Source organism: Grus americana, chromosome 6 (assembly GCF_028858705.1).
Source record: "Grus americana isolate bGruAme1 chromosome 6, bGruAme1.mat, whole genome shotgun sequence".
Classification (NCBI taxonomy): domain Eukaryota; kingdom Metazoa; phylum Chordata; class Aves; order Gruiformes; family Gruidae; genus Grus; species Grus americana.
Window position 1 is genome coordinate 34,176,549 of NC_072857.1, and position 19,133 is coordinate 34,195,681.

At 39.7% G+C, this 19,133-nt stretch overlaps 1 protein-coding gene across 4 annotated transcripts in view; it reads right to left on the reverse strand.

The window, feature by feature from the left end:
- MYO1B (myosin IB) overlaps positions 1–19,133 on the reverse strand; it is a 114,168-nt gene that overhangs the window by 63,477 nt on the left and 31,558 nt on the right. For all 4 annotated transcript variants that reach the window (XM_054829868.1, XM_054829867.1, XM_054829865.1 and 1 more), the window contains exon 4: positions 753–847. In XM_054829868.1, the coding sequence (XP_054685843.1) occupies positions 753–847 (95 nt within the window). The remainder of the gene's footprint in view (positions 1–752; positions 848–19,133) is intronic.

The following is a 19,133-nucleotide window of genomic DNA, read 5'->3' on the forward strand; positions in this document are numbered from 1 at the left end:
AAAAATCTCTTAAATTACATAGAAACAGATGTATGTGTTCCTACCCGCTGTGTCTTTTGCAAGTCACCTCAGTTTTAAATTATTTCAGAAAATAACTGGCTTCTTTCTTTTTTAAGGTCTACCTAAAATGTTCTGCAGTTATGCAATCCTCGCTTGATTTCTACCACTCCAGTTTAAAAATCAGCAGTCATTTTCAAGGCAATTTCAGCTTTTCCTGAGAAACACAGTGTTCTGGTACACAAGCCAACCTTAGAATTGCAGCTGAGCACAGCATGCAAAGACTGATGAAATATTCAAAGTAATTGGCTACTATTCTTTATTTTCCTTGGATAAAAGACACAATCCAGTTTAAGCATATGTATTTATTAAAAGACATGCAAAAGTATCAAAGGATTGTCTTCCAGTCTAGAAGACCAAGAGCATTCAGTTTTCTCTGTCTCCATGTTTCCCACAGGGACAGTCTAAAAGTTTTCTGGCCCTTGCAATGCTCTGTCACAAACCTGCATTACTTTAGTATGACTTTGCATACTGATGAGGATACTGTATTAAACACACATCATGGTGACAATGTGAAAAAACACTAGTTTGTCTAAGTTCACACCTATAGCAACAAGCGTGACAGCATTCATTTTCTGCAATTGCCAGACATAGAAAGATACTGGTATCTCTTAACTCTGACAGACTCTAGCATCACTTTGCAAGACTCTGAATAACTCCGAATGTTTTTGAATAAGATCAAAACTGCTTATTACCTGTTTTTCCAGCTCCACTCTCCCCTGTAATAAGGATACACTGGTCTTTATCCTGGTCCCTTAAAGATCTGTATGCTTCATCTGACAGAGCAAAGCTGCAAAGTAACAGAGAGTCAATTGAGAATTAGCTAAAACAAACATCAACAATAACTACAATTTGTCCTTCATATCCAGGCAGGGGAGAAAAAAGCCAAACAACCCCCAAGTGCTAATGTTCTGTAGGTGGTGAAGCATTCACTTTTCAGAATATAAAGACCCACAGAAACAAAACGGATACTTTTTCTCAGTGGCTTATTTAGACTTTCTCCAGGAACAAGCAAGCATAATCGCAAAGTTTTTCTAAAGACAGCAAGGTCAAAACAAACTCACAAAATTTCAGGGAAATTTAGGTAGCATGCTTCATTGAACAAAATGTCAATGCATCAACAGGACATGTTCTGTCTGAAGACACTGAAGAAAAAGGAAACAGGAGAATCCTGAGCACTAACAAAACCATAAGCTGCAATTTCTACTCTGAAAAGTGTGAAGAAATCTCAGAACCTTATAAAATATCGAGCATTTTAAGCATTCAGGTATTGCTGGACTTTTGCATAAATATGCAGAAGTGTTTCCCAGTGTGTTCTTAAATCAGTATGGGTGATGTCACGTGGTGAAATTAAAGAATATAGTAAGAATCAACAGCTTTCCTGTACCAAAAATGTCTTTCCATGGAGCTCAGAACATCATGACCCTGAAAATACAAGACTGCAATTGGAATCCAGATGTGCTTTGTTGCTATGCAGCAACATATATTTTGGAGAAATGCAGATGTATTCCTTATATTTAGTTTTCTTTATAGTAATTTTGACACAGAGAAAGAGTAATATATTTCAACTGCATTTTTCAGTTTATGGAATAAAGGACTCTGGGAACTGAGCATTAGAACCCCTTGGAAAAACTTGAGCAAGTAGTATCTAAAAAAAGGACATAAAAGCAAAATCCAAATAAAAAGGCACACTTGCATGACACAAGAAGAAAATGTCTACTAGCCAAACACAGCATATTTTTACATGAAATAAACATCCATTCAACAGATCAAGAGCTTTGTTAGATTACTGCACCTAGTAAAATATTTAGTGTTTGTATGTACTTAAAAGTGGATATTGTTTGCTATTTACAGTAAGCAATCATGTATGAAAAATAGAAACGAACTCTCAGATCAACATAAAATGTACAATCGCCGCAGGTTCCTGCCAATGATGCTCATGTCATCGATTCCTTCCTCAGTGTCCCTCCTGTCCTCCTCTCTCCTGCAGCACCCCTGCTTGTCCAGTTGCAGGACCAGCCCAGGGCTCCGTCCCTCTCACCGCTTTTCTCACCAACTTACATGGCCTAAGGCACTAAATTACAATTCTTCTCTCTGCACAGATGGTTGGGCCATCCACTTAACAACCACGATCAAAGGTCATTAACTCCTTTTGAAACACGTACCATTGAACCTGAATTAAGAACTGATCTCTCAAAACTTAATACTGCTATGGTGATTGAAGCATTTGAACTCAGTAGTTCAACTGGAGGTGAAAATGTGTTTACGAGAAAGTAGCAGACTGTAATGTTTTTAGCATTACAACAAAGTCAATTTGTGATGAGGCCAACATGCTGGAGAACTAGCAAAAAAAAAAAAAAAAAAAAATTCTGCTGCTGAGAGACCATGACACAATTTCTGGCATCCACTTTACTGTCTGGAATCCAAACTACAGTAGCAATAACACTTTACCAGACTCTCTTACAGGACATATTTAGGAAATGAATAATATTTGTCGAACACTGCTGCAGATATAATTGTAAACTGAAGAGTACAATGTGCGGCACTCAGAAAAGCTTATTCCAGCACACATTATGTTCCTTTTTGCAAGGAAAAAAAACCCAGTAGGATGAAGAGGAAAGAAATAAAACTGCACTGAGCATTCATGGGCCGTGTGAGAGCACGTTAATACTAGTGCCATGGTTTCCATGGGTTTGATTCAGGAAACCAGCTTTCAGCGGGAAGGTAAGACTCTGAGATGCTTTTTGAACCTACAGACTGGATGGCTCTTTCCATGCCTGCTGTCCTTCGAACAGTCTCAGCCGTCAACTAGCTAGTATTTCACTGCTGAAGCAACTTACTTGGCAGTAGTTTCACACCAGAAAATGAAATCGGCATCAAGCACAGAGAAAGTATTCTCTCTGTTGATATACTGAGTTATGAGTTAATCAGCTTAGTAACCATTCATCTTTTCTAATACACTGAGTTTTAGTTTCCCAACAGCCCCTGTCAAAATATATTTTACTGCTTGATGTATTTAACTCTGCCTGCACTGCATAGTTAAAAACACCAAATCACGCTTTTTCTCCTCCCCCAGCAGAGAAATTGAGAGTCTAATACTGCAATGACACCTCTGAAGTTGGAGAAAAGAGTGGGATTTCATCCAGTTCTGGTTTTAGCCAATCTAGTCAGAGACGCTTGGCATACATTACCTTTGCCTCCAATCTACACAACCCAGCAAAGCCTAATACTTCACAAGAATATCAAATGTTATCTACTACAGACAAAAGAAAAAATAAGTCAACTCATTTCAAAAGCAGCTTTGCGTACGTACTTATCAAAAGTTGCCTAGTAGAAGTGTTCTAAAATCTACCTCTGACATTTCAACCACTGCTCCAACAATTCAACTGGAGAAGGCATAACCAAGAGTGTATTTAAATAACTAAGATTTCTTTGTCTTCCTGGCATTGCATAAACAGCATTAGACACATGTATGTGAGAGCCTGAACAAAGATCTTTATCTCAAAGAAAAAGATAGATCTATTCATTTGTCATTTCGACTTTCACGGCACACCATTACACCTTACAGTCCCTCCTATGTATTACAGCCCTCTAGTTTTGCAATAAAAATAAAAAAAACAGACTTTGAGTCTTTTGGTTCAAACTCTATTTGTTCCAAAAATATAATTTCATGCTGTTCCCTATTTGTTACAAACACATCAAATAATTTAAGGTCATTTTAGTTTAACACATTTTAATGATCTGTAGACCATGAAGAATCCTTCTATTCTTTTAGCAACGTTAAGAGGCACGGCTCTGTAAAGTCACTATTTGCAACTATAGGTTTAAACCACATACCACTCTTTGAGCCACCTCACAATTACAGAGCCTAAGTAAAATTTTAGAATAGCTTGTAGTTTAAAAAGCAGTTATAAACCATGTGTTTTGAATTAGCTGGTGAGTGTGTCAGCAGTGTCATTTACCATACCTTATAATAAGCTCTCCTTTGATTTTTAGGTTTTCATGAAAGAAGACGACATTCTCCTACCACAACAAACACAGAAATATTTATTGGAGTTCTCTTTTAGCTGAGATTTAAGTATAGAAGCAATTTGAAATCAAAACACTACCCACACCTAGCTCAGTAAGAAGGCTCTGCTTTTTTATAGCACAGCTTTTTCAGCCACATAGCTCCAGATGGCCAGATCTCTCTCAGAGTCCTAACTCAAAAATTCTAACAAAGGGAAACGGCAAATAGGCCTCCAAGGGGGATTTCCAAAGGGCTCCAGCAATTTTCAGCAGCACAACAGCATCTCTGTGCTCTAACAGAACACTGGGGTCAGGAAAAGACAGAGCAAGGTTTCCAACCACTCACCCCGAAATGGACTTCAACTGCTAGCGCTTCATTTGAACGCTCAAGATCGCACCCGCAATTACACCAGGGTAAAAACCTTGGTCTTATTGTCATAAATTCAGCTCACAAGAGCAGCTCTTCTACCACCTTCTTCCTTTAAGCTAAAACCACAAGGATGAGTATTTGCCAGCTATTGTACTTCTTTCTGCTGTCATTTTCATTCTTCCTCTCATTTCCCTTAGCATTCTCAATTAACAGTAATTACTTAACACTATCTTAAACTCCCTCCAATTGCTTTTCTCCAATTGCTTTTCTCATGGACTAATAGAGTCAATTCCCTTCATCCCATCTTCACTGATTGTTGCTTTGATTCTGAGAGTCTCAGTCTCCATTTAAAAACACCTATTGCTTAATCTTGGCTTGCAACTGTCAAGTCACTTGCTACTTTCAAAGGAAATTAAGAAAACCTCTCTTGAGCATTCCAATTCCTCAGGAAGCAGAGCCCTGTACCACTTCATTTCTGGTCAGCTGTGTTTAAACACACTGGCAGGATACTAGAAGTCAGTGCTTATCAAAGACTACCTACCACGCTAGACTAAAAGAGACAGCACGAAAATGTAAATTGTACATACATTTTCAATGTAAATTTTACATAAAATGTAATTTATATTAATTCTTTCAAGTTTAATTAAGAGCATCATTTAAGTTCTTTTTCTTTTCCTGAATGCACAGAAGTGCTCTGTAACAGGGTAACAGCAAACAAATGATTTCCTCCTCTCACAACACGCAGTGGGAAAATATCAGAACCACAGAATCACAGTTTGTTTGGGTACAAAAATTCCTAGCAACCTGAGCTATGAACAGTGGAAGCACATTTTATAAAGTGCTTTGCGGTTTTACGTTGTAAATCATCACTATTTGCTATATATGTTCCCCCCGCCCATTCAAGCTCAGTGGAAAATTCGCCATTCAGGAAAAATAACCGTAAGAGATTATTTATAGTATTAGCTCATAGTGCAGAATCATTTAATCTAATTGCCCTAAGGATAAAAAGTGTACTCCCATTTTCCATAATTACAAACTGTCTCATGTTCAGGACTTTGACACACTTGAAAAGAAAAGGTTGATTAGCCTGCCATTGGAGTGAATAAACTAACAGCTAAATTGATGGAGCATCGGCTAGGATAGACCTTCACAGGCAAGCAGCTGCTCTTTGAAAAATGCCAATCAGGAAAAAAATAAAACAGGTTTAAACACCAGGATAAAGAGACGTGCTAAGACAGATGGAAAGCCTTTTCTCCTATTCATATTCTCCAATTTTATTTTCCTGGGGAGCAGAGACCTGTTTTATCAACAATACTATGTGGCTAATACACACAGAAGGGTACCTCCTGTGCATGCTCCCCCACTTTGTTACTCACGTTAGCAACTGTGGCATTAATAGATGCAGAATAAAGCCTGAAGCTGTGTAAATCAGCCCATTTGATTTGTAAGAAGCAGCCATAATTTATGGCAGGAAAAGTAAGGGGACAGGAGGGGGAAAAGGACAGACATAGCCATTGTTGATTTTCTAGAGTAAAACACTTTAAAACACAGCCTAATATTAAGCCAGCGAGATTTATTTTCTGTTCCAGTAGACTGGGAAAATAATATACCATCCGATGCTCATATATGCACTGCAGGTTTAGCAGAAGAGTGATTTAGGCCAATATTCTGAGGTCTGGACAAAAAGAAGAAAATGTTCTTGCTGAAAATCTTGTTTTTCTCAGGATGAAGCAGATTTCAGACATGTCCAATGGACTTTGCCTCAAAAATCTCCCCACAGAAAGGCCCAGCCAATGCTTCTCCCCAAATACCATGCCTGCACAACCTCACAGCTCAGCACAGCCCAGTCCATTCTCAATTCTTTTCCCTCTCGCAGGATGGCACACACTTCCCCTCCAAGCGAGCAGGAGGCTTTATCAGTTTTGATCACTTCCTTTTTACCGATTGGCAGTCCAAAAAAATGCAATTTTTTGAAAACCAACAGCAGTCTTTCCCCAGCACTGTACACAAAAGCCAAAACCACAGCCTATGATTTTCTGCCTATTTCAACATCATCTAAGGCATCTCTTTAGAGCTGCACATTAGTACAATGGAAAACAAGAAATGCCTTTTACCAGGAGCCTATGACCCAGCTGCTGCATTATTTTCCTTCAACTGGTGCAAAACAGGATCTCTGAAGCTGAGGATGACCGTGCCACTTTCTGATTCAGACTGCAAAATAAATCCTCCCTCTAAACTTTAGCAAACACTACCAGCCCCAGGAAGTGTGTCCACATCATATTCAACAGCTCAGTCCCATAAGCTAGCAGTGAAATACATCCAGTAGACTGTCAGGAGAGTGACCTGGGCATGGGTCCAAGCTTAGGTCCTCCAAAATAATGTCATATGATGGCAGAGCGGAGCAGCAGGCAGAGCTTCGGTGCTGCAGATAACCAAGCCAACAGGTCAGTCTCCTGTCCTGGTAACTGTTAACCATGGAAAGCCCACGGGGGCATACCAAATGGGACTAATGTGCACCAGTGCCAGCTGTACACACCATAAACACTTGCAGCTGCAGGCAAACAACAGGTATCACTCGTGACTTGGTTTGCCTAACGAAGGGAATTAAAATAGTGAACTCTTCTTTGGAGCCCGTTCCTGTTGTCCACTGAAGTGAATATATACATAAAGCAAGCCAGGGGGGGAAAGCAAATATCTCCATGTCAAGAGCTTTCAGAAGAGCAGCTTGGCTTAGCTTCCCCCTTGGCAAGTCCCATTCCTTGACATGACATCAGCCAGGGCGATGCCACGTAACCATCACCTCCTCACCTATTCACCTATACTAATACTCAGCCCGTGGGTCTAGCACGAACGGGTAACTCCCATTTCCAAGGCACAGCACAAACCAGAGGAGTTTGCAACCAAAGCAATTTCTCGCCCCACACACCAGGCTGGGTTACCCACAGCAGCCAAGCAGCTCCTATGCAATCACGCAGCAGGACACCGCGGGGCCTCCTGCAGACCTACAGCAAATCAGTCTGCTGTACCATGCACTGCAAGGATTTTAAGTTTCTTGGGGGAAAGGGTTTTTCCCTTTACAAAAAAATAATAATTTTACTGGGCCATAATATCCTTGAAGGGAAGTACAGGAAGTGTTTTCTATTGTTTTATTAAAAAAGCATATTTAATTATATGTAGTTTATTTCCTATGATAAATCAGCACTTGCATGTTTGATCTACTGACTGCCTAAAACCAGCCAGCCCCTTACACTCAGTGGTTTTACTGCACCGGATATGCACTGAACCTTTTTGGTGGCCATATTCTGGGTCAGAAGCTCATACTTTTCCTTGAACTGCCAGCCTGACTGCACTAAACAAGCCTGCAAGGGAAGCAGTCTCACGGCACGCCAGAAATGCCGGTGGTGAGACATTCACATTTCTCCATGGTCCTTCTGAAGCTTTGCAGTCCCTGAGGTTGGGCTTGTAAAAATTAGGATTTCTTCCACTAACACACACTGTCCCCAGTTCAAATGGAGTAGCAAGGGGTCAGACAGCTGAACGGGACAGTAAGGAAAGAGACGTGCAAACTGATTTTCCTTGCTTAGCTTCTGTGAGAGTTTAACTAGAGGACACAGCGTTTTTTAAAATCCCAGTTTACTATTTCATCTACATACTAGCAGATTTGAACTGCACCTCTGAGCTCTTGCACATATGTGCAACTGGTAGGACAGGGAGGAAAAGGGGGAGCAGGGGATAACAGTCATTCCCTTTCTGTGTGGAAATATCCAGACTCTCAATATTTCACAGAAAATTGAATTAGTTTCTGTACCTAATACAGCATGTGTCTGAAAATTAGGGAAGTCTGCTGGTCAAACACACATGTTCAGTTCATGTCAGCTTCAACCAAATTTTACATAAAAGAAATCTTTTTCTGCAGAACAAGATGTGCTTTGAGTATGCTGCTGCACTGTGTGAATAGCACGCTCCCGGTAAACTCCCCCAATAAAACTGTAATTCATCTTGACTTAGGTGGCTAAGCATAATACATATTCCATCAAAATAAACCACTGAGAAACAATTATCCCTCATTTTTAAAACACCGATCGTGGCTAAACGCAGGTCTTTACAATCATCCACAGCTATTTCAAAAAACCAGGCCCAGAGCACAGCTGAAGTGAAATACTTAGAAGACAAGACTGTAGAATTCTATCAGAGGAACAATGATCACTATAGCTTGGCTTTTCCTGTACAGATGGGAATATACTGTTAGTCGCTTTTTTCCTTTTCTTACTTATTTTTTAAATAGGATGTATCTTTGGGCCTTATAGTTTGAGTTTGTACAAATCAGCGGCAGAGCACAGATGCTCCATGTAAAAATGCCAGTGACTTTTTGATCTCGCAATGAAACCACGATAGGGCTGTACTGGTTGTGGGGTTTTCCTGAGGCAGAGGAGAGAGGCTTGCTGCTCTTATGATTTCACAGGGAAAAACATTTAGCAAACAGGCAGTGCCTCAGTGTTGCACGTTCCTGCTTAGTAAAAAGAAAAACCTGCTTTTATTTGCAGCCCTAAGAAGCATCACACTGAAGTCAGAAGACAGAAATAAGTAATTTTCTCCTGATGCAGTGAGAGCAGAGATATAGCATGTAAAGTTTTGGCTTTCACAACAAGCGTGCATTGCTACCACGTGCTCATGCAGGGACTTCTCTTGCTGCAAATAATTTTTTTGCAGAAGTATCAATATTCTCAGACAAGCTTGCTCTACTCTGCTAACTGGGGAATGAAAAATAAATGTATTCCTTTATTCTAAAGTACTTAAACCTGTTCAGTACACAGAGGGAAGGCAAATCGTGAGGTGCCCAGTTTCACATACTTCATAGAAAGGGACGTGCTTTCAAAGGTCTCAGCTCAGGACAACAGCATACTGTGGCACAACTAAACTCCAGTACCCTGCACATACCTAGTAAGAGCTACAGCATCTTACATAAAAAGATATATCTTGGAGTGACTTCATAGCTCTGCCCAGTGAAGAAATGGGGTAAAGAAATGTCAGCCATACATTAGTGCAATAGACTGCAATGGAAGGCAACAGTTTGCCATCAGAAAAAATACCAACCACTTCACCAAATTCATATTACTGTACTGGAGAAACAGGAGTATTCTCACATCCTCATTGCTATTTGCAAGCTAAAGCAAGCTGCTAATCATCACATTTGAAATCTAGGCTCTGTAACACAAAAGCTAGCATGCAGCTGCCCACAAGTTTATCAGAGACAATAGTCACAAAACTGCAAATAAAAGTAATTCAGTTATCTGGCAAACATCCGATGGGCAATGCCAACACTAGCTAATTACATAGGTATGGTTTTTTACATAGGTATGTTTTACTTTACTGGAGGAGCTACTGATTTTTTTAATTTTGCAAGCAACTCTTAAGTTCTCTTAACAAACCAAGTTAAGAAGCCTTACGTGACTTTATTTTTTGCCTCCCGGCTCTCTTTTCCAAATAAAGTACTACTCATGAATCCCTGGACAAAGTAGGCACGCTAAAGCTTATCTCAGCTACTGAGAGCTTGTTAGCTCAGGTACAACATCAAGCTAACCTGTCTATTCAGTCTATAAAATGGCATTTGCTGAAGTTTGTGCGTGAGATTTGTGGATAAATATCCAAAATTTTCTTTCCATGAATGGTCAAAGCAAGAAATGAAAAGTCTTCTTCAGATTGCTCAAACACTAGGCTTCAGTTCAACCCACGTGGACTATTTCCAGGGACAATGTATTTCATCTACGTCCTTGCTTGGTCTGCTGATACTCAAGGAGGATGCCAACTGCCCACATCTTTTTTTGTCCTGCGGGCAGACCTTCATTAAGAATCATCTTGGAGTGATTATTGTCAGTTGCAGTTTAAACTCCACAAGCTTTAGCAACTAAAAATCATTTCTGTAGTATATAAAAAGAAACTGTATACAAGAAAAATGCAGATTTGAACTAATTTACTGAAATGACCACAATTAAACTGTCTTTGTAGTTCAGACCTTTGTTTGTAAACCCCAGTCCCAGCTCTCTTATCTATTTAAAACATAAGTAAAAGATTGTTCAGCGTGCTAGACAGTAAATATTAAGACTGTATTTCCTGATTCATAAAATGAAAAAGTTTATCTTTAATAACCCAAACTACATTAATCATGTTGTACTCAGAGCTGAAGAGATCAGAGCCTTTTGTGTAAAGCTGAATGAAAAATCTTCTGCCTCTAAAGGTGGTATAAGAGCTAGAATTTTACTGAAGTTTCTTTAAGGCTTTAAACATTAGCCTTGTTTACGCTGTACCTAAAATCATGACAAAGACTTCTAGCATAGCAGATGGGCACTTCCTTCTGTGTTATAAATTGCTAAAAAAAGAAAAAAGATGACCATTAAACACAATGAGACACTTCCAATGAAAGGGTGACAGCTGTTCTTAATTGCAATTTGAAATCCCAGTTCTTAAGGGAGTACCACACTGCCAATTGAGGAAATGCGTAACAACAATTCTGGTCCACGGACACTCAATGCATAAAATAGGATTGCTGTCATTTCTGCTAGGGCCTCTACCTGCCCTCACTCTTCAGTCTGCATTTAAGAAGTGAAACACAGCAGCGCCTCCTTTTAAGTACTTTCCAGTGTGCAAAAAGTCCCAAAATTCTAATGAAAAGAAAAAGGAAGCTATCAGATCCTTTTTTAAAAATCAAGTTATATTTAAAGCTACAAAAAGTGTCTAAAAATGCTTTTATTTCCAAGTCCTCTCATAACATCAGTCAATTTTCTAATCAAAAGAATGTCATTTTGTTAAGCAGCACAAAAGAGGCTAGTCTTATTTCTAGCCTAGATGTACAAATGAAGAGCTGGAAGAACTATTTGAAATGTTGAGAAGAGACCAAGAGCAGTTATGTATTGACAAATCTGGTGAATTGCATTACAAAACTGAAAAACTACTGCAGGTCCTTTCCTTTATTATTATTCCTTTCCCACTTCACTCACAAAATTCATTCAGACATACTGAATGGATTCTCAAGCTTTTTGTGTGAATTAGAGGGATTCTACTTTATGTGATAATGTGAATTAAATTTTAAAAATCTCAACATTTTATGTCCCAAAAATATCAGTGACATAACATGAACACTATCCAGAATACTCCAGTTCCAGGAAAGGGAGAGAAATGGGATCTGGCAAAAAAGTTACCATTCGTTTAGACTACTGGAGCACTAACACGCATCTCCAACTAGCCAACATATATTAAAGTGCTTTTTTGCCCCTCCCCCCTTTTTTTTTCTAAATTATCTTTGCTCCAACAATATAGCCAAACCCCAAATTATTCTATGCTTACAAATAAACACAGACTATAACAAATACACTCACATTCAAAAAAAGGAGAGAGATCGTCACAGATAACTAAAAACATTTGACTCTCAATCCCCAACATGACTGAAGTCAAATGTGAAAGTATGCTGTGTACAGAGGCATGAGTAAATATTTGAAAACAGTTCTGAAAATAAAGTTATTTTGTTGAGGCGCTAAGCCAGCAGTTAATTCAAGAAGGATGCCCCAAGATTATTTTCCTTTGTACATTATGACGACAATTACAGAGTTACAGAAGCATCTGGAACAGATCTCAAGTTAAGTGTTTCCCTTACAAATTCACCATGGTTTAAAAGGTACCCAATTTTTGCTTTTTTTTTTTTTTTTTGTGAGCTTCTTCAAAAAGTGCAGTGGACACATGAATTTTGTTATTGTGGTGGTGGTTTGGTTTTTTGGGTTTGGTTTGTTTTTTTTTTTTTAAAAATCAGGACCACACACAGCTCTCCAAACAAGAAGCTGATGGATGAGCAGGCTCTACCAGAGCCAGGTGGGTCCTGCCCAGAGAGGTGGGCCTCTGGCAACAGGACTTCAGGAGCTGTGACTGACAATACACACAACTGAGATGGCTGTGGAGAACGAAATTGTTTGTGAGCCAGTGGATTTGGTGCTTTTGAATAATTTTGTCACAGCAGTATATGCTGCTGTAGCTTCTGAGAGACAGAAGGATGCTGGAGGGTGAGACCAGAGGCAGAGTCCTCTCTGTCTCCTGGGGTATTTTGGGAGACAGTTTTGTCCTGATGCTTTTTATGTCCCCTGTAGTCTACATATACTCTTTCCTAGCCTAGGAAGCATTTAAACACCACAGCAGCACAAAAATCCACCTGCCTGCAGCTCCACCCCACGTGTGCTACAGCTCTGCAGCTGCACGCAGCATCGCACATTTTCATGTTGGAAATCCCACGTCCCAGACACTTAGAGAAGAATGACAGCACCAGTGCCATACATAAAGAATTTAAAGGGCTTTTTAATTTCTTAACTTATGCAGCGCTACATAGAGGACCAAGGGAAAGGCTCATTTCAGTGAACTTCGGAATCCAGTCTAAATGGCACTCCAGACCATTTAAAAATTAAAGAACAACATTCCTCTATACACTGCTTTTCCAGGCTGTTTATACTTCTTGGGTGTTGGGTGTGTTTTTAGAGCCTCCTTACAACTGCATGTCCTGCTATAAATCAGTTCCTGGATTATTATGCATTATTACAAAATTTCATGCAATCTAACACTGGCAGCAAACAAACAACCACTGTTCTGGTCAGTAAGACTAGATTCACCTCCGAAGCACTGGAGTGAGATGACTGCATTATGTGCTATCCAAACCAACCAAAACTGCCCTGCTCAAATTTCAGGAAAAAGCTAAATTTATTGTTGCATGAGAGAGAAACCTTGCTTTGTACCCTAAGCCTTCAAGTTCACAAATCACTTCCAAAATGCTCTTCAGAGAATCAGACAGCCATTTCAATATGGCCACACCACAACTGCCTTCCTCAAAACTCTGTTTTCTCAGAAGGACTTCCGAGGTCTCCTATCAAGTGTAAAATTTAGGAATCACTGCATCCCATGGGTAGTGTGCCAGCAGCCTGCAATACCACAGGCTCTTCCGGGGCATGAAGCCCTTCTGACTCTTGAAGCAAATGTGATGCTTCATCCCCTTTTCATCTATACAGTTCAGGGATTTACATTCATGGATAGACCATATTCAGCACTGCCTCACTACAGAGGTTAAGAGAGTAATAAGCCTGACTCCTTCCAAAATAAGACTTCGATATTCTCTGCAGGTTTTTTTCCCCCTTTTTCTTTCAACCCATTCCTAGTGTGGGGTTACAATTAGGTACTGGCAGTCCTCCCTAATCACTATTTATGATTGCTGTCAGCCATAGAAGTTCCCTCCCTGCCCAGCGGTTAATTTTGCCAACTAACCTCTGAAGTGATCACCTTCCCTCAACTATAAATCTCTTCTGAGAGAGGCACTCTGCTGAGTCACATGAACAAGTCCAAAGACTGAGTCTCTGGAGAAGTCAGGAATAAGAACAAAAGGTCTGTAAAAAGTAGATACTGCAAGGTGAAGAAAAACATAGGGGGAGGATTTAAAAAAAAATTAAAAAATAAAAAAATCCCCCAAAACAAAAGCAAATGAAGATGAGGAAAGGACAAACTGAAAAGGAAATGTTAAAATAAACACACTGGGGCAATGAAGGACACTAAACTATGACACATGCTCTCACCCCACCATCCCCTTCTTCAACAAATAAAGATAGCTACTGTGTACCCGTGGGGAAAAGCTTAATTTTACATATAGGCAAAAACTTTCCTTCACAGCTGGGACTCTGTCATGCCCTTCAGGCAAAAATATTTGCTTTAAATGAAGGAGGAAAAAGAGTTACTGTAACCTTGGTGTTTCCAAAAACATGCAATCCTGGAGTATCAGCAAAAAAAGCCAGAAGCAAAAATATAACTTCTACATTCACTGCTTACATTAGCTCAAAAATTGAAAAAATATCCACAGGATAATGATTTGTCCCAATAATTATTAAAGTGATGATCACTGACATGGTGAACATTAATAAGTTCCTCATTCTTGCATTTTAATAGGCATCAGGTTGATATCTTTGTGCTTGCATCCTATATAAAGGCAAGCTGGTTTTCAGGAGTTGCCTGCAAAAGTTTAAGTCTTTCTAAATTTGCAAGCTTTTAATGCAAAGCTATTGCCTCTTCAGAAATATTTGACTTAAAAGAACTAGTAACAAGTAAATGAAATATACAGGAAAATTGCCTAAGTGGAATGCAATAGATGTCTGATAAAAGCCTTCCCCAGATATTTTGCTGCTGTTCTAGTTATTCACCATAAATACTTCAGTGCACAGCTAGAAAAGAAAAAAATAAAAGTACGTTGATTCTGAACTCTTATTTGCTTGTAGCTTGTTGTTAGCTGGACAGTTGCCACTTTCTATTTTGTCCCTCAACTTAAAACACTCCATGATTTTTCTAAAGGAGCAGGTAAGGCATTTCAGAATGTGAAGGGGAGCAAAAAGTCACCTGCCACCCTACCTCCCAGAGACAGAGAGCTGCTAGTAGCCGATGTTAAAATAGGAAATGCAAGAAAGCACCTACTCTGCAATCCTTTAAAGTAAATCTGTTACTGGTAGGAAAGTGATACGGCACGATGGTTATAAATAAATGGTACAATAAGCTCGCTATTTCTGATTGCCTTCACTTTGAAGATGCCTGCAGTTGCCTTTGTCACTGGTAGAAGTCAATGTAAATTAGCAAGATAGACGGCTTGGTTCTCTCTCATGTCTAGGCTACCCAAAAGGTAAGCAAAACAGCAATTACCTCAACTGAAATAGTAATTACCTCAACTGAAAGAGCAGAACAGAAGCGTAAGGACTGCACAAATCAAGCAGCAAACTGTTTGAACACTGAAATGTCATACTCTGCCCTGTCAAGTCAGAGACAAGTTTGATCCTGCCTTGCAGATAAAGACAAAACCAGTGAGATTAACAAAACAGTGGAAAAAAAGAAACAATTAAAAAGCTTGGTAAACTTCCTATTACAGCTATGCAAATAGCCACAGACTATGAAAACAAGCATTCACGAGGCCTAGAAAAGTAACATTTTATTACATGGTGCCACAACAACAGTGGTGTATTTAGAGAGGAATGAACTATTAAAACAAAATCTCTTTGATCAAATTTTATCAGGTGTAACACTATCCAAAATCACCTAACCAGAAACCTTCTCCTAGAAATTCCATTTGGCCGCCCATTCAAAATGTGTCCGTGGCCTTGCTCTTTAGTTTCCAAAGACCATTTTAAAAAACACAAACCCGCCCAAAGCCTGCAATTAAGTATTAACTAGCGTCACTGAAAGCGCCAGTCACTCTCGCAGACGCTCTTGAGGAAGCACAGAGCAGATGACTAGGTGTTCACTTTCAGATTAGGGCTAAGAAAACACGTGAACAGATTTTCACTCCCATGGGTATATGTTTCCTTCAATGCCCATATACGGGGGGAAAAAAAATCTAGGTATGGATTTCCTTCATGTCATTATATACTTCTCTCTTCCCTTCTGTTTTCATTTGCTCACCAAGCCTGCTGTTTTACTGAGGCTGTTCACATTCTCAAGCACATCCTCCCTATACCAATCCATCACATCCAGACTCTTGCACATGCCTCGAGCACAGGCAGAAGGTCATACAAAAGTACTGGAAAATAAGCAAAACATGATTTAGATTCCTTGTTTCCCAGGAGCTCCCACACAGAGCCGGAGCTCTGGGAATGTCCCAGGGCATTCTGCTCCAGAGACACTGATGCTTAAAACCTGTGATTCCCAAAGCTAAAGGTTCTCTCCAAAATGACAGACCTTGGAGAATATGAGCTACCATGTTTACAGGTGACAGCATGTTTATTTCCAACAGAAGAGTTTTGGTGTCACGCAGATTTGGTTTCTATAGGAATCGCAAACCAAATCACTGCTAGAATTTTTTTTGCAATAAATTGTTTGCATTTTTCTAGCTAGTACTAGTAACAAAATTAGATTGATCATGTGTACATAGGAGACACTGAAATAAGAAACACTCTATGTATCATTTCATTTCTAGACACACTTTCTAGGTTGTACACATTAGTTTCCTTATAAATGGTCAAGAGTTTTGCTTTGCTCAGGATTATGCAATAGGAACCAAAAGTCTTTTCCCAAAGCACACTTAAATGGTATGGTGGGCCTACCCACAATCAATTCTTCTGAAGAGGCCATGGCTCAACAGAGATTTACACATCAAAGAAAAATAAGTATGTACATCTCCACAAATCCACGTGGGGTTTTTTACCCCCACATCAGAAGAAATACCACAAATTACAATTTGTCTCACAGCATCTCTTCATTAAAGTTCCTGAGCGGCTAAAAGAAAAAAAACAACCACCTTGAAGATTGCAAAGTCTCTGTAGAAGTGTGGCAGCCTCCCCAGATATGCCCGAACCCTGCTTTTAACAGTGGCTGCCTACTCCCAAGATCAGTCAACCCTAGAATTAGCTGCAAGCTCCAAGGCTGGGACGATGCCGGCTCTGTCCCAAACCCAGTCCTTGGCCTGTACGGACCCGCGTGGTAGGCAAGCACCCCGTTGGTGATCAGTCTGGGCTTGGCTGCAGCAGGAACATGGGGTCGCCCTGAGAGCTCACCTCATGGTCTATAAACCAGCATTCAAGTCCCAGCTCCATGTTTGCAGAGTGAACAACTGGACTGGCATGAATCCTTAGGCTACAGCACAAGGCACTATATATTAAAGGGGATGAAAAGTTATTTAGGCTTGTCAGAGATGGCGTAAGGCAGCCTACGTAGCCCTTATTTTAGACACCTACAATATTTTAAAAGTATCTTTTAAAGATGGTGAGAAGTTTACCAATTTTAGCAGGGACAAAAGTGACACCCTTGATTCTGCAGTTATCATAAGCATCTACAAACAGGTGGGAAGGGAAGCAAGGTCACCATAAAGTAAGATAATTTTATATTTCTACAGTTTGAAAAGATAACACTGTATCTGTAAATAAAACCATAACAAAGATCATTTCACAATCCTGTATTTTTTAAAAGATATGTTGTCCACTTAGAAGGTATCAGAAGACAAAATTTTCATACAGAAGCAACAATACATAAAAGAAAATTTGTGGAGAGATCATATCTGTCCAAGACAAATTAGTCTTACACTTTTCCTGACTTTGCACTCTATCCAAACTTGCAAGTAAAATCTATTACTATCACACAGTCGAGATCTCGTGACATAATTTAAAAGTGAACATTTTCTCGCTTCAAACTACTGCTCTTAAAGTGGATTTCTGGTGTTAGGACTCTAGAAGTTCTTGCTCTGAGATGGCAGCCTGACCATACAGTTATTGTCATTAGTGATGAATGATGTTTATGAAACATTTTTCTACCAAGTTAAGACTCTCATAATACATACAACAATGACTTTTGATGATTTCTGTTCTGGGAAAAAAAATCTCTCAAGTGAGATAGTAATATATTTATCTCCACGTTTTTCTATGTACTTGATTCAACATGTAACCAAGTAGATAGTACTGACTTTCAGAATGTCAGACCAACTGTAACTCCCAGATTTCATTTTTAAAATCCTCCATCATACGACAGCAAATTTTATGCAGCCAAACAAAGTTAGCAGAGCAGAAAGTTCTTTTAGCAAGCAACTGTGTTAATTTAGCAATTGTGCTTGCTAAACAAAACTGTGAAGAAAGAAACCTGAACATAGCCAGAGTTCATATCCAAGAGGGCCAAGAACTACCAGAAGCTTAATCGATCTGATTAATTGGCTGTTTGCATTTCACTCCACATATCTGGAAAAGTTACAGATTAAGTGTGAAGGCAAAAAAAATAATCAGAACAAAATAACTTCCAGAACTCTTTCCACACATAATTTCCTTTTAACCTAAAAGCTAACACTGCAGGAAGATGCATGAATTTAAGGCCATGTTTAGGCACACATCCAACTGATGATCACTCAAGGCAGTCTCCTGAATATGTGACTGCAAAGTCAGGTGGCAACCCCACAACACACTGGAAACACTTCTCTATCACAGCATCACGCAGAGAAGAGGAACAGCTGGCTTTAAGCTCACAAGATACCTTACTTCCAGCTGTACCACCCACACCTGTGATCGAAGTCTTGCCCTGCTATGGACAGGGCTCAACCATATTCCATTACTCTCAATAATTCTGCCCAGACCCAAATAATATGGGTCGTGTCTCTATAACCATAATGCAAGGCCTTTGACTTCTTTGCAATATGCACCCCTGTAGAGGAGTAACAGAAGCGGAATGAAAGTCAGAATAAGAGACTATACCTACTTCCCAGCCTTCTATTCCTAAATTTAGACTTGGAATTTACATTGAAGGGGGCCTACAGGAAAGATGGTGAGGGACTGTTTATGAGGGAGTGTAGTGACAGGACAAGGGGTAATGGGTTTAAGCTGAAGGAGGGACGATTTAGATGAGATGTTAGAAAGAAATTCTTTACTGTTAGAGTGGTGAGGCACTGGAACCGGTTGCCCAGAGAGGTTGTGGAGGCCCCATCCCTGGAAGTGTTTAAGGCCAGGTTGGATGGGGCTTTGGGCAACGTGGTCTAGTGGAGGGTGTCCCTGCCTGTGGCAGGGGGGTTGGAACTAGATGATCTTTAAGGTCCCTTCCAACCCAAACCATCCTGTGATTCTATGATCATAGGCAAACTGTATTTTGCAATAGCATATGTCTGTATGTATGCTATATATTTTAGCCTTAAAATTTGCATTACATATTTGTGGCACTCTGACTGCCCCCT